The sequence below is a fragment of the Staurois parvus genome, unplaced genomic scaffold, assembly GCF_062004578.1.
Source record: "Staurois parvus isolate SC_StPar_1 unplaced genomic scaffold, SC_StPar_1.0 ptg000702l, whole genome shotgun sequence".
In the NCBI taxonomy this organism is placed as follows: Eukaryota; Metazoa; Chordata; class Amphibia; order Anura; family Ranidae; genus Staurois; species Staurois parvus.
The window spans coordinates 10,001-29,016 of NW_028318498.1; the positions used below are offsets into that span (position 1 = coordinate 10,001).

Sequence of the window (19,016 nt, forward strand, 5' to 3'; positions counted from 1 at the left end):
TATAGCAAAACATGTGTTAATGCAATACGTTTCGTGAGAAATACATGATTTCCTGGAGAAATATCAAGGGTGCCAACAATTTCGGCCATGACTGTATGTGTGTGTGTGTCTATATATATATATATATATATATATATATATATATATATATATATATATATATATATATATATATATATACATACACCTCCCTGGATAGCCAACATAGATGGAAATGAATCCATAATATAAAGTGACTCTAAGAATAAATACCAATAGTGCTAAAGTACCATGTTATAGATTAATGTGATTTACCATATGGAAGGTCAGAAAAAATTCTTCTCACTGTAGCTTTGAAAAACCTTGGTGTATTGGTAAAGGAGTAACAGTCCAGGGTAATTGGTATGGATATTCCAATATTAGATATTCAAATATCAATTGTTCCTTTTATAGATGCTCCTCTAGGGTTTCCAAAAATTACTCTTTTAGAGAGTTTGTGCGGTTCCTATGTAGATGCTTGTGACTAATGTCCCATAACGCTGGCTGTATAACACACGGTATATAGTATATACCTAGTAAGTCCAAAAATTCCCCTCAATCTAGGGCTTGAGTAGACCTATTATTGCATAGGATATGACTCCCGTTTATAAAAATTGCGGTCTAAAATGACTCAGCTTAACACACTATTACTTGCCACTGGTGGAAGTGAACTGAGTCACTTGAATCGCCAAAAAAGCTCCTCAGGGTGATTGCCTTGTTTTTTTATATATTGCCTCATGCTTATCCAAGATGGAGCTGCAACGCTTGCTGCTTTCCCCTCGTGGATACCGCAGCCTCTGAAGATGCCGAGCGTGATGAGGTAATTACGTTGACGCATTTTGTCATCCAATCATCGCAGACTTCGTCAGAACTGGGAGGGGACAACTCATCCATTGCCTTATACAGTGCCTTAATTGCGCCTTTCTTAACCGTACACGTCGCCCTCTTGTGTTGAAATGTCATCACTACATTAAAATAAAAAAATCCCATAGAAAAACATATGATTGGGCCATTTCCTTAATGTTTTTACGTTCTAAAGAGTCTACTGTAAAAGATATTTAAACTAACTTTTTTATATTTTATATATATAGTTGCAAGAAAAAGTATGTGAACCCTTTGGGATTACGTGGCGTTTTGCATGAATTGGGCATAAAATGTGCTCTGAACATCATCTAAGTCACAACAATAGAAGAACACAATCTGCTGAACATGATACTACACAATCATTAAATGTTGCCATGGTTTAATTGCACATAACATATAAACATTCACAGTGCAGGGAGGAAAAAGTATGTGAACCGTTGGATTTAATAACTGGTTGACCCTCCTTTGGCAGCAATAACCTCAACCAAACGTTTCCTGTAGTTGCAGATCAAACCTGCACAACGATCTGGAGTAATTTTGGACCACTCCTCCTCACAAATCTGTTTCAGTGTAGCAATATTCTTGGGATGTCTGGTGTGAATCGCTCTCTTGAGGTCATGCCATAGCATTTCAATCGGGTTGAGGTCAGGACTCTGACTGGGCCACTCCAGAAGGCGTATTCTGTGCTGTAGCAGCTATTGTTTTGTTGAATTACTTGTGTGCTTTGGGTCATTGTCCTGTTGCATCACCCATCCTCTGCGGAGCTTCAGTTGGCGGACAGATGGTCGTATGTTTTCCTGCAAAATGTCTTGATAAACTGTGGAATTCATTTTCCCATCAATGACAACAATCCGTCCAGGCCCTGAGGCAGCAAAGCAGCCCCAAACCATGATGCTCCCTCCGCCATGTTTTACAGTGGGGATGATTTTTTGATGTTGGTGCGCTGTGCCTTTTTTTTCTCTACACATAGTGTTGTGTGTTCTTCCTAAACAACTCAATCTTGGTTTCATCTGTCCACAGTATATTTTGCCAGTAGTGCTGTGGAAAATCCAGGTGCTCTGTTGCAAACTTCAAACGTGCTGCAATATTCTTTTTGGACAGCAATGGCTTCCTCCGTGGTGTCCTCCCGTGTACTCCATTCTTGTTTAATGTTTTCCTTATTGTAGATGTGTCAACAAAAATGTTAGCATGTGCCAGAGATTTCTGTAGGTCTTTAGCTGACACTCTGGGATTCTTCTTTCCCTCATGCAGCATTCTGCGCTGTGCTCTTGCAGTCATTTTTACAGGACGACCCCGCCTAGGGAGAGTAGCAACAGTGCTAAACTTTCTCCATTTGTAGACTGTCTGTCTTACCGTGGACATATGAACATCAAGGCTTTTGGAGATACTTTTTTAACCCTTTCCAGCTTCATGAAAGTCAACAATTCTTGATTGTAGGTCTTCTAAGAGCTCTTTTCTGCAAGGCATGGTTCACATCAGACAGTGCTTCTTGAAACCAGTAAATCCAAAACAGGTGTGTGTTTAAGGGCAGGACAGCTGTCAGCAACACATCCAATATCATCACACTGATTGGAGTCAAGGTTGGCTCACTCCTGGCTCTGGGAGAAGTAATTAAGCTAGGGCCTCACGTACGTTTTCCTCCCTGCACTGTTAACGTTTACATGTTATGTGCAATAAAACCATGGCAACATCTAATGTTTGTGTAGTATTATGTTCAGCAGACTGTGTTCTTCTATTGTTGTGACTTAGATGACGTTCAGAGCACATTTTATGCCCAATTCATGCAAAACGCCACGTAATCGCAAGGGGTTCACATACTTTTTCTTGCAACTGTACTACAGTCATATTCGTATGATAGCCTTGTGGACATATTAAGTCAAATTCTGTTTTCTTTCTTAATTCAAAAATACTTTGAAATTAAATTCTGTATTTAATCCTTGTGGCAGTAGTGTACCCAGAGTATAAATCCGTTTTTTTTTCTTTTTGAAGGAGTACTTTGTCAAAATTACTCCGCCTAGAGGAGATATTCAACAAAAAGATTCCTTTTATTTTCAAACCTTCCGTTCTCCCTTTATTTTTATTCTCATTCTTGCTATCTCTTAGATGTTCACCAATTCTTGTTCTCCAAGCTTTTAGTTGTTCCTATGTAAATCTTTTTACATGGACATTCTATCATATAGATCATTTTGCTACTAGAGCATTTAATAAAATTTCTTATTTCAAAAACTTGAGATTTATTGGATTAAAAAATTGGTCCGTTTTTATGTACAAAGGGACAAACTTGACAATGGCCACACAGGTACATACCTACCACTTTATTAATATCTGTTAACCAGTTATCTCTGGGGACCTTTGGACAACAGTGGAATGAGGTTAAAAAGATCTTAAATTCACATTGGCATTTACTAACCCTGAATCCAGGAATAGTGCAAATTGTAGGTGAAAAACCACTGATGGTAGCTAAAAGAACCTCTAATCTGAATGATTTATTGGTTCAGTTGAAATTTAAGAAGGTCCCCAGAGATAACTGGTTAACAAAAATTAATAAAGTTGTAGGTATGTACCCACGTGGCCATTGCCACGTTTGTCCCTTTGTACATAAAACAGACCAATTTTTTTAATACCGATATATCTTTTGGCCGAAATGAAAAAAAAAAAAAAAAAAAGCACTGATACAGGTGCCGAAAAAACCCCGCTCCTCAAAGCTGCCACCCGTCTGCTGCTGCACACCCGCCAGCCACCACTCGATAGTTCAGTCTTACCTGAGAAACCATTGATCCTGGCGCTAGGTATAGAAATGTGTGAAGGAAAGATGGCTGCCACACATCTCTATGCCCTGGACAGGAGTGATTTCACTTCCGGTTCTGGCCATTTTTTTTAAAGCACTAGATCAATGCTTTTTTTTTTTTTTAATCTAATGCTTTACATAGCAGAGGAGAGATATGGGGTCCCATATCCCATACCTCTCCAGAAAGAGGACCTGTCACTAATTATCTCTATCACAAGGGACGCATGCATTTCTTGTGATAAGAATAAGTAATTAAATTTTTTAAAGGAACAGTGCAAAAAAAAAACAAACAACCCCACATTATATAATTAAAAAAAAAAAAAATTAAAATGCTCCCGTCCCCCCGTGCTCGCACATAGTGGTGAACGCATACGTAGGCCATGCCCACATATGTAAATGGTGTTCAAACTACACATGTGAGGTATCCCCACAAACATCTGAGCAAGAGCAATAATTCTTGCACTAGACCTTCTCTCTAACTTTACACTGCTAACCTGCAGAAATGTTTAAAGCATCACCGATGGAGATTTTTAAGTACCGCAGTTTCATGCTATTCCACGAGCGTGCGCAATTTTAAAACGTGACATGTTTGGTATCTATTTACTCGCCCTAACATTCTCTTACATATTTTACAAAACCATTGGAGTATATTTTTTTTTCTAATCGGTGTATTTTTTTCCAAAAAATATATATTCGTTTTTAAAGACTGCGCATTTTGGTTTTCGGTCAAGTGCATTTTGAATTTTCGGTTTCAGCACCAGAATTTTTATTTCGGTACACCGATAGTATTAAACTTTTTACATAAGGCCGCAAATGGCGTGGGTAGGGCGCGCATGCCCCCTCCCTAGATATACAAAATTACATATGTATGTGATTTTGCACTCCCGTGCCACCCTGTAGCAGTACTTCTGCTATAGGGCGACGCAAAAGCAGTTAATGGAGGTTGCATATTGTCATTTAAGTGAGGCTTTCAATCTCCACCTCTGTTACTGGGTAGGGTGTGAAGGTGGGTGGTGTCAGATGCAGACTGTGGGGAAATATAGAACAGCCAGGATCCAAACTAGATGCTTTGGATTAAGACAGGTACACAGTATATGAGGATATGCTTTACTTGAACTAAATATCTTGTTGCTGCATGATTCCCTTCTCAGGACCATCTTTCCTGTAGGAGTTCAACTTAAAAGAGAAGTGCAGCCAAAGTTTGTTTGCTTGTACTTTGTGGATCACAGGAATCCATTTCGTACTGCACCCGTGTCACCGATTTTCAGGCGTCAGCGGAATTTAGCTGTCGGCTGAAAACGAGTGAAAACAAGTGACAGGAGTGCAGAATGAACTGCACTCCTGTGATCCACAGAAGTACAGCCTAACGTCACTCAGACGTTCCAGGGTGGGCAAAGATATTGACTTTAAAGTTGGGATCCACCCAGATCCCTGGGCCGGCACTTGGCTAAGCCTCTCAGGGATGCGCTGAGAGCCTGGGTTCGCCGCTCCCACCCCAGCACTCCAGTAAGTGCTGGCTTTGGCAGAGCAGTGAGTCAGAGGCTAACAGTCCTGGTGCTCTGCTCAGAGCGGAGTGAGAGAACCAGCGGGGAACCATTTCTCACCCTTAGAACCAGCGGGGAACAGATGCAGCATCCACCTCGGTAAGTATAATAAATAATAAAAAAAAAATTCTAAACATCTCTTAATCTGGCCACCCCTACATGCATGCTCCCAACTAACTACAGGTGCATGAGAACACACAATGTGCATGTTTTTAGTAACCAAAGGGCTCCTCTGCCTCTATTGGGTCAATATTGGCAACTAGATAAACTAATATCTGGTCCTGACTGTTTATCCTACGTCAGGTCAGGTGTTCCTTCTGTGATTGCGCTGTATGGAAGTTTAGGGGAGAACAGGTAGACAGTGACGGTAAAGTGCAAAACTGGTCTGACCCTGAGTGTAGAGGTTGCACACGTGCTTCTGCACTTTCCCCTGCAGTATTAGTTTAACCTATCCTTCTTACATAGTCTACCACTGACCCCTCTTTGAATCCATTCTGTCTGAGCGAAGAGCTTGCCCCTGAGGATTTGCAAACAACAACCATTATCCCCAAGATGACTGTGTTGGCTCTAATTGACACAGTGCACGCTGTTCTGAAGCAGAATGGTTAGTCTATTGCTACTACCAGCCCAGTCTCTGTTCAAGGATCTTTTTAGGCTTCCTAAGGCTTCCAAGATCATTCCTCAACACTGTTTGATTTGTTTCAGTATGACTGGAAGCACCCCGATTGGCTTTTGTTAAACTCCTAAATGTTGTCTTTTTGCCCACTCAACAGAATTTGTATAACATAGTTTGTCCCTGTAGTGGATCTGCTAATTTTTTGCCTTAACAAAGCTACTACCATATGAATGAAGGGTGGGCCAAACAAACAAAAAAATCGCTTTGCTGTGTGTGGGGGGAGGCATTGGTGAAGTAGGATTTCCGCTAACAGGAGAGGTATCGGCACAAACAACATAACATGCTGACTGTAAGTTATGCCACTTGTGCTGATTTTTTTTGACTGCTTTTGGGCTTTAAACATTATTGAATCGACCCTTGTATTTTAGAGGTATGTTCAAGTTAAAGCCTAACTCTAGATTTTTTTTTTTTTTTTTTCACAAGCCTGACAGGCCCAAACAAACTATTTCCTTTACTAAGCAATGTGCCTGCTTTCAATGCTGTTTAAACTGTCTGTAGCATTACCTAAGGAGTTCACCTACAGCACAACATTCAGTGCTGTGTTCTGGCAGCGGTATGGGGACTTCTGTCCTGTTCAAGCATCAGAATTACTGGTCAGCCATTTACAGCCTTATATTTGTAATAATACAAAGCTTTCTCTGGTTGAGGATCAGATTGACATCTGCCTGCTTTTTCACCTCTGCCAATCAAAGAAAGCCTTATAACCATTCATAAAATAAAAGCTTCCTGTGTATAGCTGAGCAGTACAAAGCTTGACTCAATTTTGTTCCATAGATTAGAACTGTCTGTACCACTGCCATTACACAGTGCTGTATACTGTATGATACTGATGCTTCCTACAGTATACTGTATATCGCTGACAGCACATGCTTTTCTTAGTAATGGAAATTGTTTGGGTCAAGGTAGCCCAAGCTAAGGTGAAAAAAACAAAACAAAAAAGACTGGTGTTAGGCTTTAAATATGTGGTCTTTGTTTTTGTGTGTGGGTTATATATATATATATATATATATATATATATATATATATATATATATATATATATAATTTTTTTTAGTTATTGTGCACCACAATCTATTGTTCCAAACTCCCCTAACTGGAGGAAAAAAAAAAGATATTACAGTAATACCTCGGTTTAAGAATTTAATTCGTTCTGCAGGACTTTTCTTATAACGAAAAATTCTTAAACCGAAACGCCAATTCCCATAGGAATGCATTGAAAACCAATGAATCTGTTCTGGAGAACACTAATAAATACCGCATGAGTTATTTTTTCAAGTCATGCGGCATTTTAGTAGTGACAACCATGTGTTAATATTTCAGCTGTCAGCGGGGTTCCCCACTGACAGCTGAATGTAAAATAATTGCCAGCAATTAAAAAAATAATTAAAAAAACTGCTTGGGGTCCCCCTTCCCATCCATACCAAGCCCTTTGTGTCTGGTATGGATTTTGAGAGGAACTCCCACGACAAAATTTAAAACAAAATGGCGTGGGGGTCCTCCCCAAAATCCATACCAGACCCTTTTCAGAGCATGCAGCCTGGCAGGTCAGGAAAGGGGGGGGCAAACAATGATTCTTTTTAGTTTCTTAAAAGAAACATTTCCATTAACTTTGGGGAAAGTTACAGCTAATTCTGTGAGCTATAGTGAAGAAAAAAAAAAAGTGAGCCAGCAATTGCATTTAAAAATCAGCACTGACATACACTTCATATTGCGAAAAAATTCATACAAAATTTGTAAACCGAGGCATTATTTTCAGTGGATTTTCATTTGTAAACTGAAAATCACTTTAACCAAGGTGTTCTTAAACAGAGGTATTACTGTACTCTAAAACCTCTTGCAAAATTATTTTGTATAACAAAATGTTATTAGTAGCATTTGACATTTTTGTTACTGTATACTTGGTTTTGTTTGTCTGATATGTTGCAACCTGCATTTTTACAATAGAAAATGGAGAAACTGAAATGTCTCCTGAAGAATGTTGGGATCACAAAGATGAACCAAATGAAGCGGAACCAGGAGGCGGTTTCTCGGGTGATGGAGGGTCTGCTGAAGAGGGGGCTCAGGAAATGGAAGAGGAAGAGGAGATCACAAAACCTAAATCTGTTGCCCCACCAGATGCCCCCAAAAAAGAACATGTTAATGTGGTCTTTATTGGGCATGTTGGTATGTCACCTTTTTATCTTTTTTTACAGTTAATGCACTGTGTACCTGTGACACAAGTATCACAAAATATTGCTAGGTTTGCAAATAAGAGCACAGCAGAAGCAGTTTTCCTCGAATTGAAAACCTATTTAGACTGACGTCAGATCACTTAAGGCAGTTGGAGCAGTCATTTACCTGACTCAATCTAAGTTTGAGATAAAAAAAAAAAAATCAACCTTTTAGAAATATTTAAATTTTTTTAAATAATGCCCCCCACTCCTTCACTGGCAGTGACTGACAATGGCTCCCGTTGCTGCATCTCAGTCAATGAGGGAGATACTCGGGAGAGCCGCTGCTCTTGTGCAAATAGCAGGGTTAAGATTTGGGGTGCTGAGGGGGTAGCTGCACACTGAGGGTTTTTTTTCTACCTTCATGCATAGGATGATGCTGGCTAATGGATGAGCACCGGCACCTGTTGATTGCTGAGGAGACTGAAATAACACTGCTCTGCCTATGTAAACAAGGCAGAACTGTGTTCTGTCAACGACCATCTACTAGATTATATTTAGCAATTAAAATTTAGAAAATTGCCTAGTAAAAACAGCACATAGTCAACACATACACTTTTTAACCCTTTGATCACCCTAGATGTTTAACCTCCTTCCCAGCCATTAACCTCCCTAGCGGTCTGATTATGTCAGTATTTCTGTGCTCAAAGCGGTACATTTTTTTGCATGGAAATGTGTTTTTTTTTTATTGTAGGCCTGTAATTTTTAGGAATAACTCACTGAAATCTGTCCGAACAAGAGTCTAGTAAACATCCCGGGTATGTTAAAATTTGAAACATGAAATCATAAATTATAATTTAACCACTTGAGCTCCTGAGTATTTACCCCCCTTAATGACCAGGCCTTTTTTTGCTGTTTGTCGCTGCACTAATTAACCTGATAATTGCGCGGTCATGCAATGCTGTACCCAAACGAAATTTACGTCCTTTTTTTCACACAAATAGAGCTTTCTTTTGGTGGTATTTTATCACCTGTGCGCTTTTTATTTTTTGCGCTATAAACAAAAAAAACACAAAAATGTTTTAAAAAAACAATATTTTCTACTTTCAGCTATAAAAAATATCGTAAACTCAAAGTTAGTCATAAATTTAAGCCAAAATGTATTCTGCTACATGTTTTTGGTAAAAAAAATCCCGTGCATTAGCGGGCAAACTGGCGCTATCTGACTAACTATCACTATCAGCACTAACACTATCGGAAGTCACCAGTGACACTAATACAGTGATCAGTAAAAATCTGTTCACTGTAATCAATGACACTGGTGACAGGGCAGTGAAGGGGTTAACGGGGGGGAGGGGGGAGATCAAGGGGTTAAATGGGATTTCTGGTGCACTAGCGGGCAAACTGGTGCTATCTGGGAGGGGCGCTAACACTATCGGAAGTCGCCAGCGACACTGATACAGTGATCAGTAAAAATCGGTTCACTGATCAGTGACACTGGTGACAGGGCAGTGAAGGGGTTAATTGGGGGGGGGAAGGGGGGAGATTAAGGGGTTAGACGGGATTATTGGTGTATTAGTGGGCAATCTAGCGCTATTTGGGAGGGGCGCTAACACTATCAGAAGTCGCCAGCGACACTGATATAGTGGTCAGTAAAAATTGGTTCACTGATCAGTGACGCTGGTGACAGGGCAGTGAAGGGGTTAACTGGGGGGGGGGGGGGGGGGCGATCAAGGGGTTAGACGGGATTACTGGCGGGCAATCTGGCGCTATCTGGGTGGGGCGCTAACACTATCGGAAGTCGCCAGCGACACTGATACAGTGATCAGTAAAAATCGCTTCACTGATCAGTGACACCGGTGACAGGGCAGTGAAGGGGTTAACTGGGGGGGGGGAGGGGGGGGGGCGATCAGGGGGTTAAATGTGTCCTCTAGTGTGTTCTGTCAGTGTGCTGTTTTACTCACTTTTACTGTTTCTTCTTCTCTGTCTGGAACGGAATGTGTCCAGGCAGAGAAGAATGACATCATATCCTGCCCTGTGTAAATGTCAACACAGGACAGGATAGGACAGGGACCGATCATCTGATTTCAGACAGAAATCACTGGCTGAAATCTAATGATTGATCCCTCCTGGATCGAATCGTGTCACCCGCGGGTCGGCGGGAGCGCGCGCGCGCCCCCTACCCGCGAAAGTGTCGAGTGCGGAGCACGTTTTAAAACGTGGTTTTGCGCTCCACTGCCGCGCCTGCACACGTATATATACAGTGGCAGGGCGGCAAGCGGTTAATAAATAATCATAAAAAATAATATAATAATTTAATTCAATAATATAATCAAACCAAAAACACTGAAATTTGAAATATATTTGAAATATAAGTTCGCACATCACTGAGCAAAGTCGCAAAATCGTTTTCAGTGTCTGATGACGAATTTCCCCACGAATCATCACTCAATTCTGCAAGTAGTTCTAATTTATTATCGCTGTTTTCTAGCTGGTCTAAAACCGCTTTTGACCTAAAGGGACGCAATGGACATTTCTCAGTTTCCAGGCAGCAAGAACATTAAAAATGTAGGCAGGGCATAGGACAAAGCACTAGGGCCAAAATGTATGTGAAATGGTTTGATACAGTAATGTTTTACTATGTGGTTTTAGTGTATTTAGTGAATGTCACGTTCACATTTTTAAATTTCCCGCTGTTCCGTTCCCATACGTCCTGACGTCGCAGGGAACTGAACCCAGAAGACGGATGCCGGCATTGGTCAGAGGACATTGCCGGGAACACTGCAGGAGGGACATTGCAGGAGCGAAGCACAAGGTAAGTGAAGAAGAGATCCCAGAGCAACGCTGCAGAGTATTCCCGAGTGTAGCTCGGGGTTACCGCTTGTGGTGCTGAAACTTTACCCCGAGCTACACTTGGGAATACTTCCAGGGAGGTTAATACAGTGACCATGTATATTTTTAGCTGTGATCACTGTATTGGTGTGATTGGTTCCCACAAAGTGTCAGTGTCAAACTGTTGCAGTCCTGCTATAAGTGTCTGATCACCGCTGGAAAATAAAGTTCCGCTATCTATCTCGGTCTTTCTCAACAAGGTTGCCTTGAGGTTTCTTCAGGCGTGCCATGACAAAATGTCTAAAAATTGCCCAAAACTTGTATACAAGCCAGTGGGTTTAACAAGCTTGTCTTTTAGTTATACAAAGGTTTTCGTTGTGCATCATTACGACCTTCTAGCCGGCGGTGACCTGCATCCTGATTTGACCCTCCCCTGCCCCTCTCCATCAGTGCTGGGGTCACATTAGCTCAGTTATGGAGAAAAACTGAAGGAGAAGAGAAACACTGGAATACTACTAAGTACCACTGTGCAAAAGTGTATTTGCTTTGGAAGAATAAATCACCTCTAATGTTGGGTGTCCTACATGTGTGGTTTTTGCTGTGTTGTATAAAATTATCAGAATCATTTTTCACATTTTAGAATGGGATGCCCTTTTAAAATTATGGACTGTCTTGGGGCACCCCATTTTAGAATGAGATAGATTAAAGATAGATTGAGATAGAGAGATAAAGTGCCTGTGTCCTCCAAATATATATGGACCTAACTGTATATACATTCTCAGGTTTAATTTGAGGGTATGTACATCCAAATTGGAGGAAAGGTTTAGGAATTACAGCTCCTTAAAGAGCCCTCCCCCTTGGACAATTGAATCAAATGCTGTTTCATGGCCAGGTGTGGGCTACTCCTTTTATTTCTTCATCAATGAAGCAGGGTCTAGAGTTGATTCTAAGTGTGGTATTTGCAATCTATTGCTGTGAACCTACATCATGTGTTCAAAGGAGCTGTCCATGCAAGTGAAACATGCCATTGTAAGGCTTTGAAAAAAAAACAAATCCATCAGAGAGAGAGAAGCAACATTAGGAGTGGCCAAATCAACATTCTGAGGGAAGAACAACGCACTGGTGAGCTCAGCAACATAAAAAGGCATGGATGTCCACGGAAGACAACAGTAGTGGATGATCTCAGGATCCTCTCTATTGTAAAGAAAAACCCATTCACAACATCCAGACAAGTGAAGGACACTCTCCAGGAGATAAGCGTATCATTGTCAAAGTCTTTAATCAAGAAAAGACTTCACGAGAGCAAATAGAGGGTTCACCACAAGGTGCGAACCATTCATAACCCTGAAGAATAGAAAAGCCAGATGAGACTTTGCCAACAGAAATCTAAAAAAAGCCAGACCAGTTCTGGAAAAGCATTCTTTGGATGGATGAACTAAGATTAATCTGTAGGAGAATGACGGGAAGAAAAAAGTGTGGAGAAGGCTTGGAACAGCTTATGATCCGAAGCACACAACATCATCTGTAAAACAAGGTGGTGGCAGTGTGATGGCATGGGCATGCATGGTTTCCAGTGGCACTGGGTCATTGGTGTTTATTGATGATGTGACAGAAGCAGCCAGATGACTTATGTAGTGTTTAGAGAGATACTGTCAGCGAGATTCAGCCAAAAGCAGCAGTCAATTGGACGGCACTGCACAGTACAGATGGACAATGATCCAAAACACACTGCAAAAGCAACCCAGGAGCTTTTGAAGGAAAAGAAGTGGAATATTCTGCAATGGCTGAGTCGATCACCTGATCTCTCCACCCATTGAGCAATGCATTTCACTTGCTGAAGGCAAAACTAAAGGCAGAAAGACCCACAAACAAAGAACAATTGAAGACAGCTGCAGTTAGAGCCTGGCAAAGCAACGGAAAGGAGGAAACCCAGTCTTTGGTAATGTCCACGGGTTCCAGACTTCAGACAGTAAAAGATTCTCCAATAAAATATTAAAAATGAACATTTTATTTATGATTGTATTTATTTGTCCAATTACTTTTGGTACCTTGAAAAAGGGAGCTGTAATTCCTAAACCCTACCTCCAATTTGGATGTACATACCCTCAAATTTAAACCTGAGTGTGCACTTTCAGCCCATATCCATTATATAACTATAGCTTGAATATGTTTTGGTAAATACCTGAGAAAACTAAATTTGTGACTGTGTCCAGATATATATGAACCTAACTGTATATTTTTAAACTAAACTAGGAGACCGCTCTATTTGTGGGGAAAGAATGACATAAATTTAATTTATGTACAGCATTGCATGACTGCGCAATTGTCAGTTAAAATAATGCAGCGCCTTATCGCAAGAAATGGCCTGGTCATATAGGGAGGGGGGGGTAAATCTTCCAGAGGTCGAGTGGTTAATCTGTTACTAAAGTCAATATTATTATTTTCTTTTTTTATTAACATAACAAACGTTTTTCTCACCTTCTCTCTGTAGTGGTATTACAGAGCGGCCCCAATCCACCTCTTCTCAGGTTCCACCCACTGGTGATCTTGGCTACGCCTCTTCTTCGTGTGCCCCCATAGCAAGCCGTTTGCTATATAGACAAGCTGTCACAATCCGCCTGGCGGCGTCTCTATCGGTCCACAGTACGGAGTTCCTCAGGGCGCGGGGTCTAAGTCCCAATCTGCTTATTCACCAGGCCCCCTGATGGTGGGGATGGACTTCGAGCAGACTGAGACCAGGTCGCGACCCCCGAGTACGTCCGACAATGGTGGAGAGCACCGTCAGAGGAGTGCGGGGTAAGGAGTTTGATGTGAAGAGGCTGGTAACCAGAAACGATCCCTGCGGGATGGATGGATCATCTGGGTGGCTGGAAGCGTAGTCGTGCAGGCCAGGTCAGCAACGTGCGGGCAGTGAGGTACCGGAGGAGAAGGCAGAGAATGGTCGGGGTCACAAGCCGGGTTCAGTAACTAGCGGACAGTGCGGTACAGAGGGTCAGGCAGAAGGATGGTCAGGCAAGCCAAGGGTTAAGCAGGATACAATCAGCAGGGTCAGGTACAATGCAGAGGTCGGCAACGGAGTAACATAGGATCAGGAATCAGGAACAGAGCACAAAAGACCAAACTGCAATTTGACATACCTCTAGTCCTGTTTAAATAGCCCGCACCTGCGCTATCATTGGTGCCAGGTGCACATCCTCTGCAATCGCCCAGGTCCCGCTGTTCGTTGGTTAGGATGCATCAGTGTCCTGCGCATCGCAGCAGGGACACCGATCCCTGAGACGCAGAATGGGCTCGCTCCCAAGCGATGTATCCATGGGTCCACGCTCAATAGACTTACACAGCAGTACTTGGCCACGACCCCCACTTCCTCCTCACTGCATTTGATTGACAGCAGCAGGAGCCAATGGCTCCTGCTACTGCTTGGGTGCTGTTTGCAGAGGAAGAGAGGGGAACCTATTTTTCCTTAATGCAAGGAATGCACTAACATTAAAAATTGTTTTTAGCTTTAGTATCACCTTAGGCTCTGTAAACACTAGCAAAGCAGTTAAGGTCGGTATTGTAAATGTAAACATGATTTTTTTTTCTTTGCTTATAACATATCCACTTTGCTTATTGATTCAGCAATAATTTCTTCATGGAAATTTAATATTTTCTTAACTTGTAAAACACAGGGCTTATTAATGTGTTTTTTTTTTTAACCACTTCACAACCCTGCTATAGCCGAAAGACGGCTAAAGCGCGCTTGTCCAGTTCTGGGAGTGAGTCATATGACGTCCTCCCAGAACGTGTCCCCCTCCCCCCACGCCCCCAGCGGTGCGTACCTGGCGCTGTCCGTGGTCCTACGGACACAGCAGATCACCCGAGTAAATGTAGTTGTCGGTTATTGCAGCATGAGGAAAGTACTGCCGATAACGGGCAAATGTCACAAAGGTCATCTGCACTGATTATCAGGGCACTGGTAATCCTCCAGGTAGGCTAAAGGAGCATCCTGTATCACTGGGAGATGGGGCCTCTTGTAGAAGGTGAATTTTGAATGAGGTGGAAAATAGGAGTAGGGGACAATTGCCAGTTTCACGAGGAGTCCTCTGCTGCCAAGGCATAAATAAGTTGTATGTAAGAAGTTCGGGAGGTGGACCCTAGCCTGCAACTTCTGAAAAAGAGAGCAGGACAAGAGGGCAAGTTTGGCCAGCTCGGGGATGGTTTCATTATGCCAAATATGAGCGTGGCTGGTGAAACTCTTCTAGTTGTTTAACTTTGTTCCAGACTTTATGCTTTAACACATACGTAGGATAGGGCTTATTGGGTTTGCGGAGGCTGAGGGATTCCAGCCCACCTAGAAAATCCCAAGCTTTAGTAAAAGATAGGAATATGGCAGGAGTGGAATCCCTACAAGAGGAAGAGTATGATACATTTGTCTGAAGGCCAGTGCGGAGGTGCTGCAGCTGGGCTGCCAGGTTATAAAGCCATGGATTAGGCAATGCGTTGCCTCCATTGTCTTTGGGTCTCTGTAACTGCTCCAATCTGATTCTAGGTGACCTATCCCTCCAGAGTAAAGACCTATCAGAATTAACTTTGTGGAAGATTCTCGAGTACCACCATAGGGTTGTCTGAATCATTTGCAGAAACCGTTTTTGATCTGCACATCAAACAACCATTATAAATAGGCTGGAATTTACTAAAACTGGAAGAGACAGATTCTGCAGTAGCTGTGCAAATTAGTTTCTAGCTTCTAATTGTTCAAGTGGTTGCAAAGGTAATTTTTTTTTTTTTTCTTAAATGACAAACATGTCTATATTTACCTGCTCTGTGCAGTGGAATTGCACAGAGCGTCCCTGGATTTCCTCTTCTCGGGTCCACTGCCAGCGCTCCTGGCTCCTCCTCTGTCCAGTGCCCTCATATGAAGCCGATTCCCATGGGGGCACCTTTGCATGCTCTCTTTCGAGCCCTGCTATTGCGGTCATTGACACAGACAGAGGGACTTTGCCCCAACCCCTCATCCCTAGCTTTGGTTGACAGCAGTGGGAGCCAATGGCTCCTTGCACCCCAGCAAAGCCAGTGAGACCTGTAAGTGAGGGGAGAGAAGAGCAGCAGATGTGCACATCCCTGGATTGAATGAGGGCTCAGGTAAGTAAGGGGGAAGAGGGGTGAGGGGGGGGGGGGGACACTGATGCCTAAACATTTTTACTTTAATGCAAGGAATGTATTAGGGTAAAAAATGGTCAGGCTTTAGAACCACGTTAACCACTAGGGTGCCGCCCACAGTATATATACTGTGGCAAAGCGGCCCCTGTAGGTAGGATCAGTCCCCCCCCCCGTGTCACAAATGTCCGCCGCAGTCCCGCCATAGGTCGCTGATCGCCGCCATAGGTCGCTGATCGCCGCCATAGGTCGCTGATTGCCGCTATTATTAGTATACAAAAAAAAAATCCAGTTTCTATACCGCCATTTGTAAATGCTATAACTTTCACGTAAACCAATTAATTTACAAGTATTGGGATTTTTTTATAGCGAAGACATGTCGCTGAATACATTTTGGCCTAAATTTATGATGAAATTTGTTTTTTAAATTTTTTTACTGGACATGTTTAATAGCAAAAAGTCCAAAATATTGTTTTTTTTTTTTTTTTTTCAAAATTGTTGGGTTTTTTTTTTATAAAGCAAAAAATAAAAAACGCACAGGCGATCAAATACCACCAAAAGAAAGCCCAATTCATGGGGAAAAAAAGATGTAAATTTCATTTTGGTGCAGCGTTGCATGACTGCGCAATTGTCAAAATGACAATGCACCATAAGACAAACCACTTCTGTAACCGTTTCCTGACCGCTCTATAGCAGAAATATTGCTACATTGCGGCACAGGTGCGCAATATCCCATATATATATATATATATATATATATATATATATATATATATATATATATATATATATATATATATATATATATATATATATACATACACACACACGTGATTTGCGCTCCCATGGTTTTTATACCTCTCCCAGCTAGCGTCAGATCACCCGTCAGTACACCTGTAATCACCCTTAACCCCTTGATTGCCAGGGAGACGCTCACATATAATAAACCTCCATTGCTAGTATAGTGTCTGAACTGATCAATATCTTTTGCCAGCGTTCACATTAGTATAGCGTCCCCAAAAACGCAGCGTTAGCGGGATCAACCCTGGCACCTGTGTTTAGCCCCTACGCTTACCCTCCCCCCTTCTCCCCCAGCAAGTGCAGTGCCAGTAGGTCACTGTCATTTGATACATTGCACACAAAACCGTAGTGTTCGCAGAATCAAGCCTTACTCTTATATGCAGCAGAGTGCCATTACTAGTGCCGCGCTACCCTTTGGTGAACTGTCGATTATTAGTGGCCTAGTACTTCCTGGTCTTTCACATATCTCTTAGATTTTAAGCTCCCGGGATCAGGCCCTCCTAACCCTCTTGTATTGAACTATATTGTTGCTGTATTGTCTCCCATTATATTGTAAAGCGCTGAGCAAACTGTTGGCGCCATAAATCCTGTATAATAATAATGCCAGCACTGCAGTATGACGTGGTGAGTCCCATAAGTGCAGTACAAGCTGGTGTGGTTGCGAGCACAAGTATTGTCCAGCAACCACCCAGAATTCTCACACAGGCCCTTAGAGCCCCTAGTATACTGCAGATTGGCAACCCACAAATTCTGCAGCACCCGCACTTCCCCCAACTCGGAATTCAGGTGGAAATAGCAAATTTAACTACTCCCCTTGATTTTTTGGAGCTGTTTTTCCACGGAAGATCTGTATGCATTGATTGTGGATCAAAGCAATTTATATGCACAACAGTTTATCGCCGCCAACCCAAATTCAAACCTTGCCAGACCATTCACATGGAAACTCATTACGGTTTCCGAATTTAAATTTTTTTTGAGTCTAACCCTTAACATGGGCATTACTAAAAAAAAATGCATTGAGGGAAAGTGGTTAAGCATTGAAAATGAAAGCTAGATGATTGTCACACACAGATGCTCCAGATTCTGTCTGCTCTGTCTTTGTAAGTCTCCCTTGTGTTGGTAGGCATAATTTTAAATTCACTACAAAGAAACAGTGGGATCCAGCTAGTGTAGTACGCATCATATATAAAATGACATTTGGGGTGGAGAAGTTCTGCAAAGAGTACACCCACAACATTTTGTTGTTGCCTTCCCTAAGGTCATCAACTTCTCACTTATATGTATTTGTCACTAGAAGGATATCTCTGTGGCTTAAGTCGGCCATACATGGATCAAAATTCAGATAGTTCAGCAGGGACTGGTTGTTCCTACAGACTTCTGTACAGCCAACCTGTTTAGAAATTTCTGCATGATCAGTGCTGCCTGCTATAGCTAGCAGTGCTTATCAGTGTATTCTAATAGTCCCCTTGTTACTAAGGGGCTCAGCGGAAGTGATTTATTTAGTGTAGATGTGGGCATATTTTTTTTTTTTAATAATGTATGGGCTGCCTTAGATCAACTGTTTGTGTGTATGTACTTCTCCCCCCTCCTGCCGAGGCAGAGCGATCACCGACAGCACCGGGTGTGCGCTGCTGGGGGTTCTCAGTGGGCGCGTTCTGGGAGGACGTCCATGAACTCCCTACCAGAACTGGACAACCGCGCTGTAGCTGTCTTTTGGCGATTGCACGGTTAAACAATAGAAAGTAATAGAAAATCAAAGGGTGTCCATTCAACAAATCATCTTCAGTAGGGACCATCTAACATGATTAAATGGAAATATAGGTGCAGATGTGTTCACGCAAAGAGATCAAGTCTTACGGATATGTCACCTTCCACGTTGGACCTTAAAATGTGAAAAGGTCAAAAAAGTAGGGTCCCTGTCAAGCCATCCTACTTGGAAACTAAGGGACGGATTTGAATGGGGCTATGTGCTGTATATAGAAGTATTTTTAATGAAAGTTCTTTATTTTCGCCTGCTCAACCTAGTAGTCTGATAGGAAACCTTACTTGTTCTCACTCTGTACAACCTTCCTATTTCTGCTCCATCCAGCAGCATTACTTTTTGCTTTGGATTCTTTCTTCCACTTGGACAGCATAGCTTGGAAGCTGGTTTTCTCCTTTTCTTCTCTGATGCTTCTTATTGTCTATTGCAGCCTTTCTCAACC

The 19,016-nt window shown here is 42.0% G+C and overlaps 1 protein-coding gene across 1 annotated transcript in view; it reads left to right on the forward strand.

Moving 5' to 3' along the window:
• Nucleotides 1-7,831: 7,831 nt before the first annotated feature.
• LOC149446015 (eukaryotic peptide chain release factor GTP-binding subunit ERF3A) overlaps nucleotides 7,832-19,016 on the forward strand; it is a gene marked incomplete at its 3' end in the record, with an annotated part of 318,744 nt that continues 307,559 nt past the window's right edge. Inside the window, exon 1 of the mRNA XM_089653149.1 lies at nucleotides 7,832-8,053. Coding sequence (XP_089509275.1) covers nucleotides 7,852-8,053 — 202 coding nt within the window. The remainder of the gene's footprint in view (nucleotides 8,054-19,016) is intronic.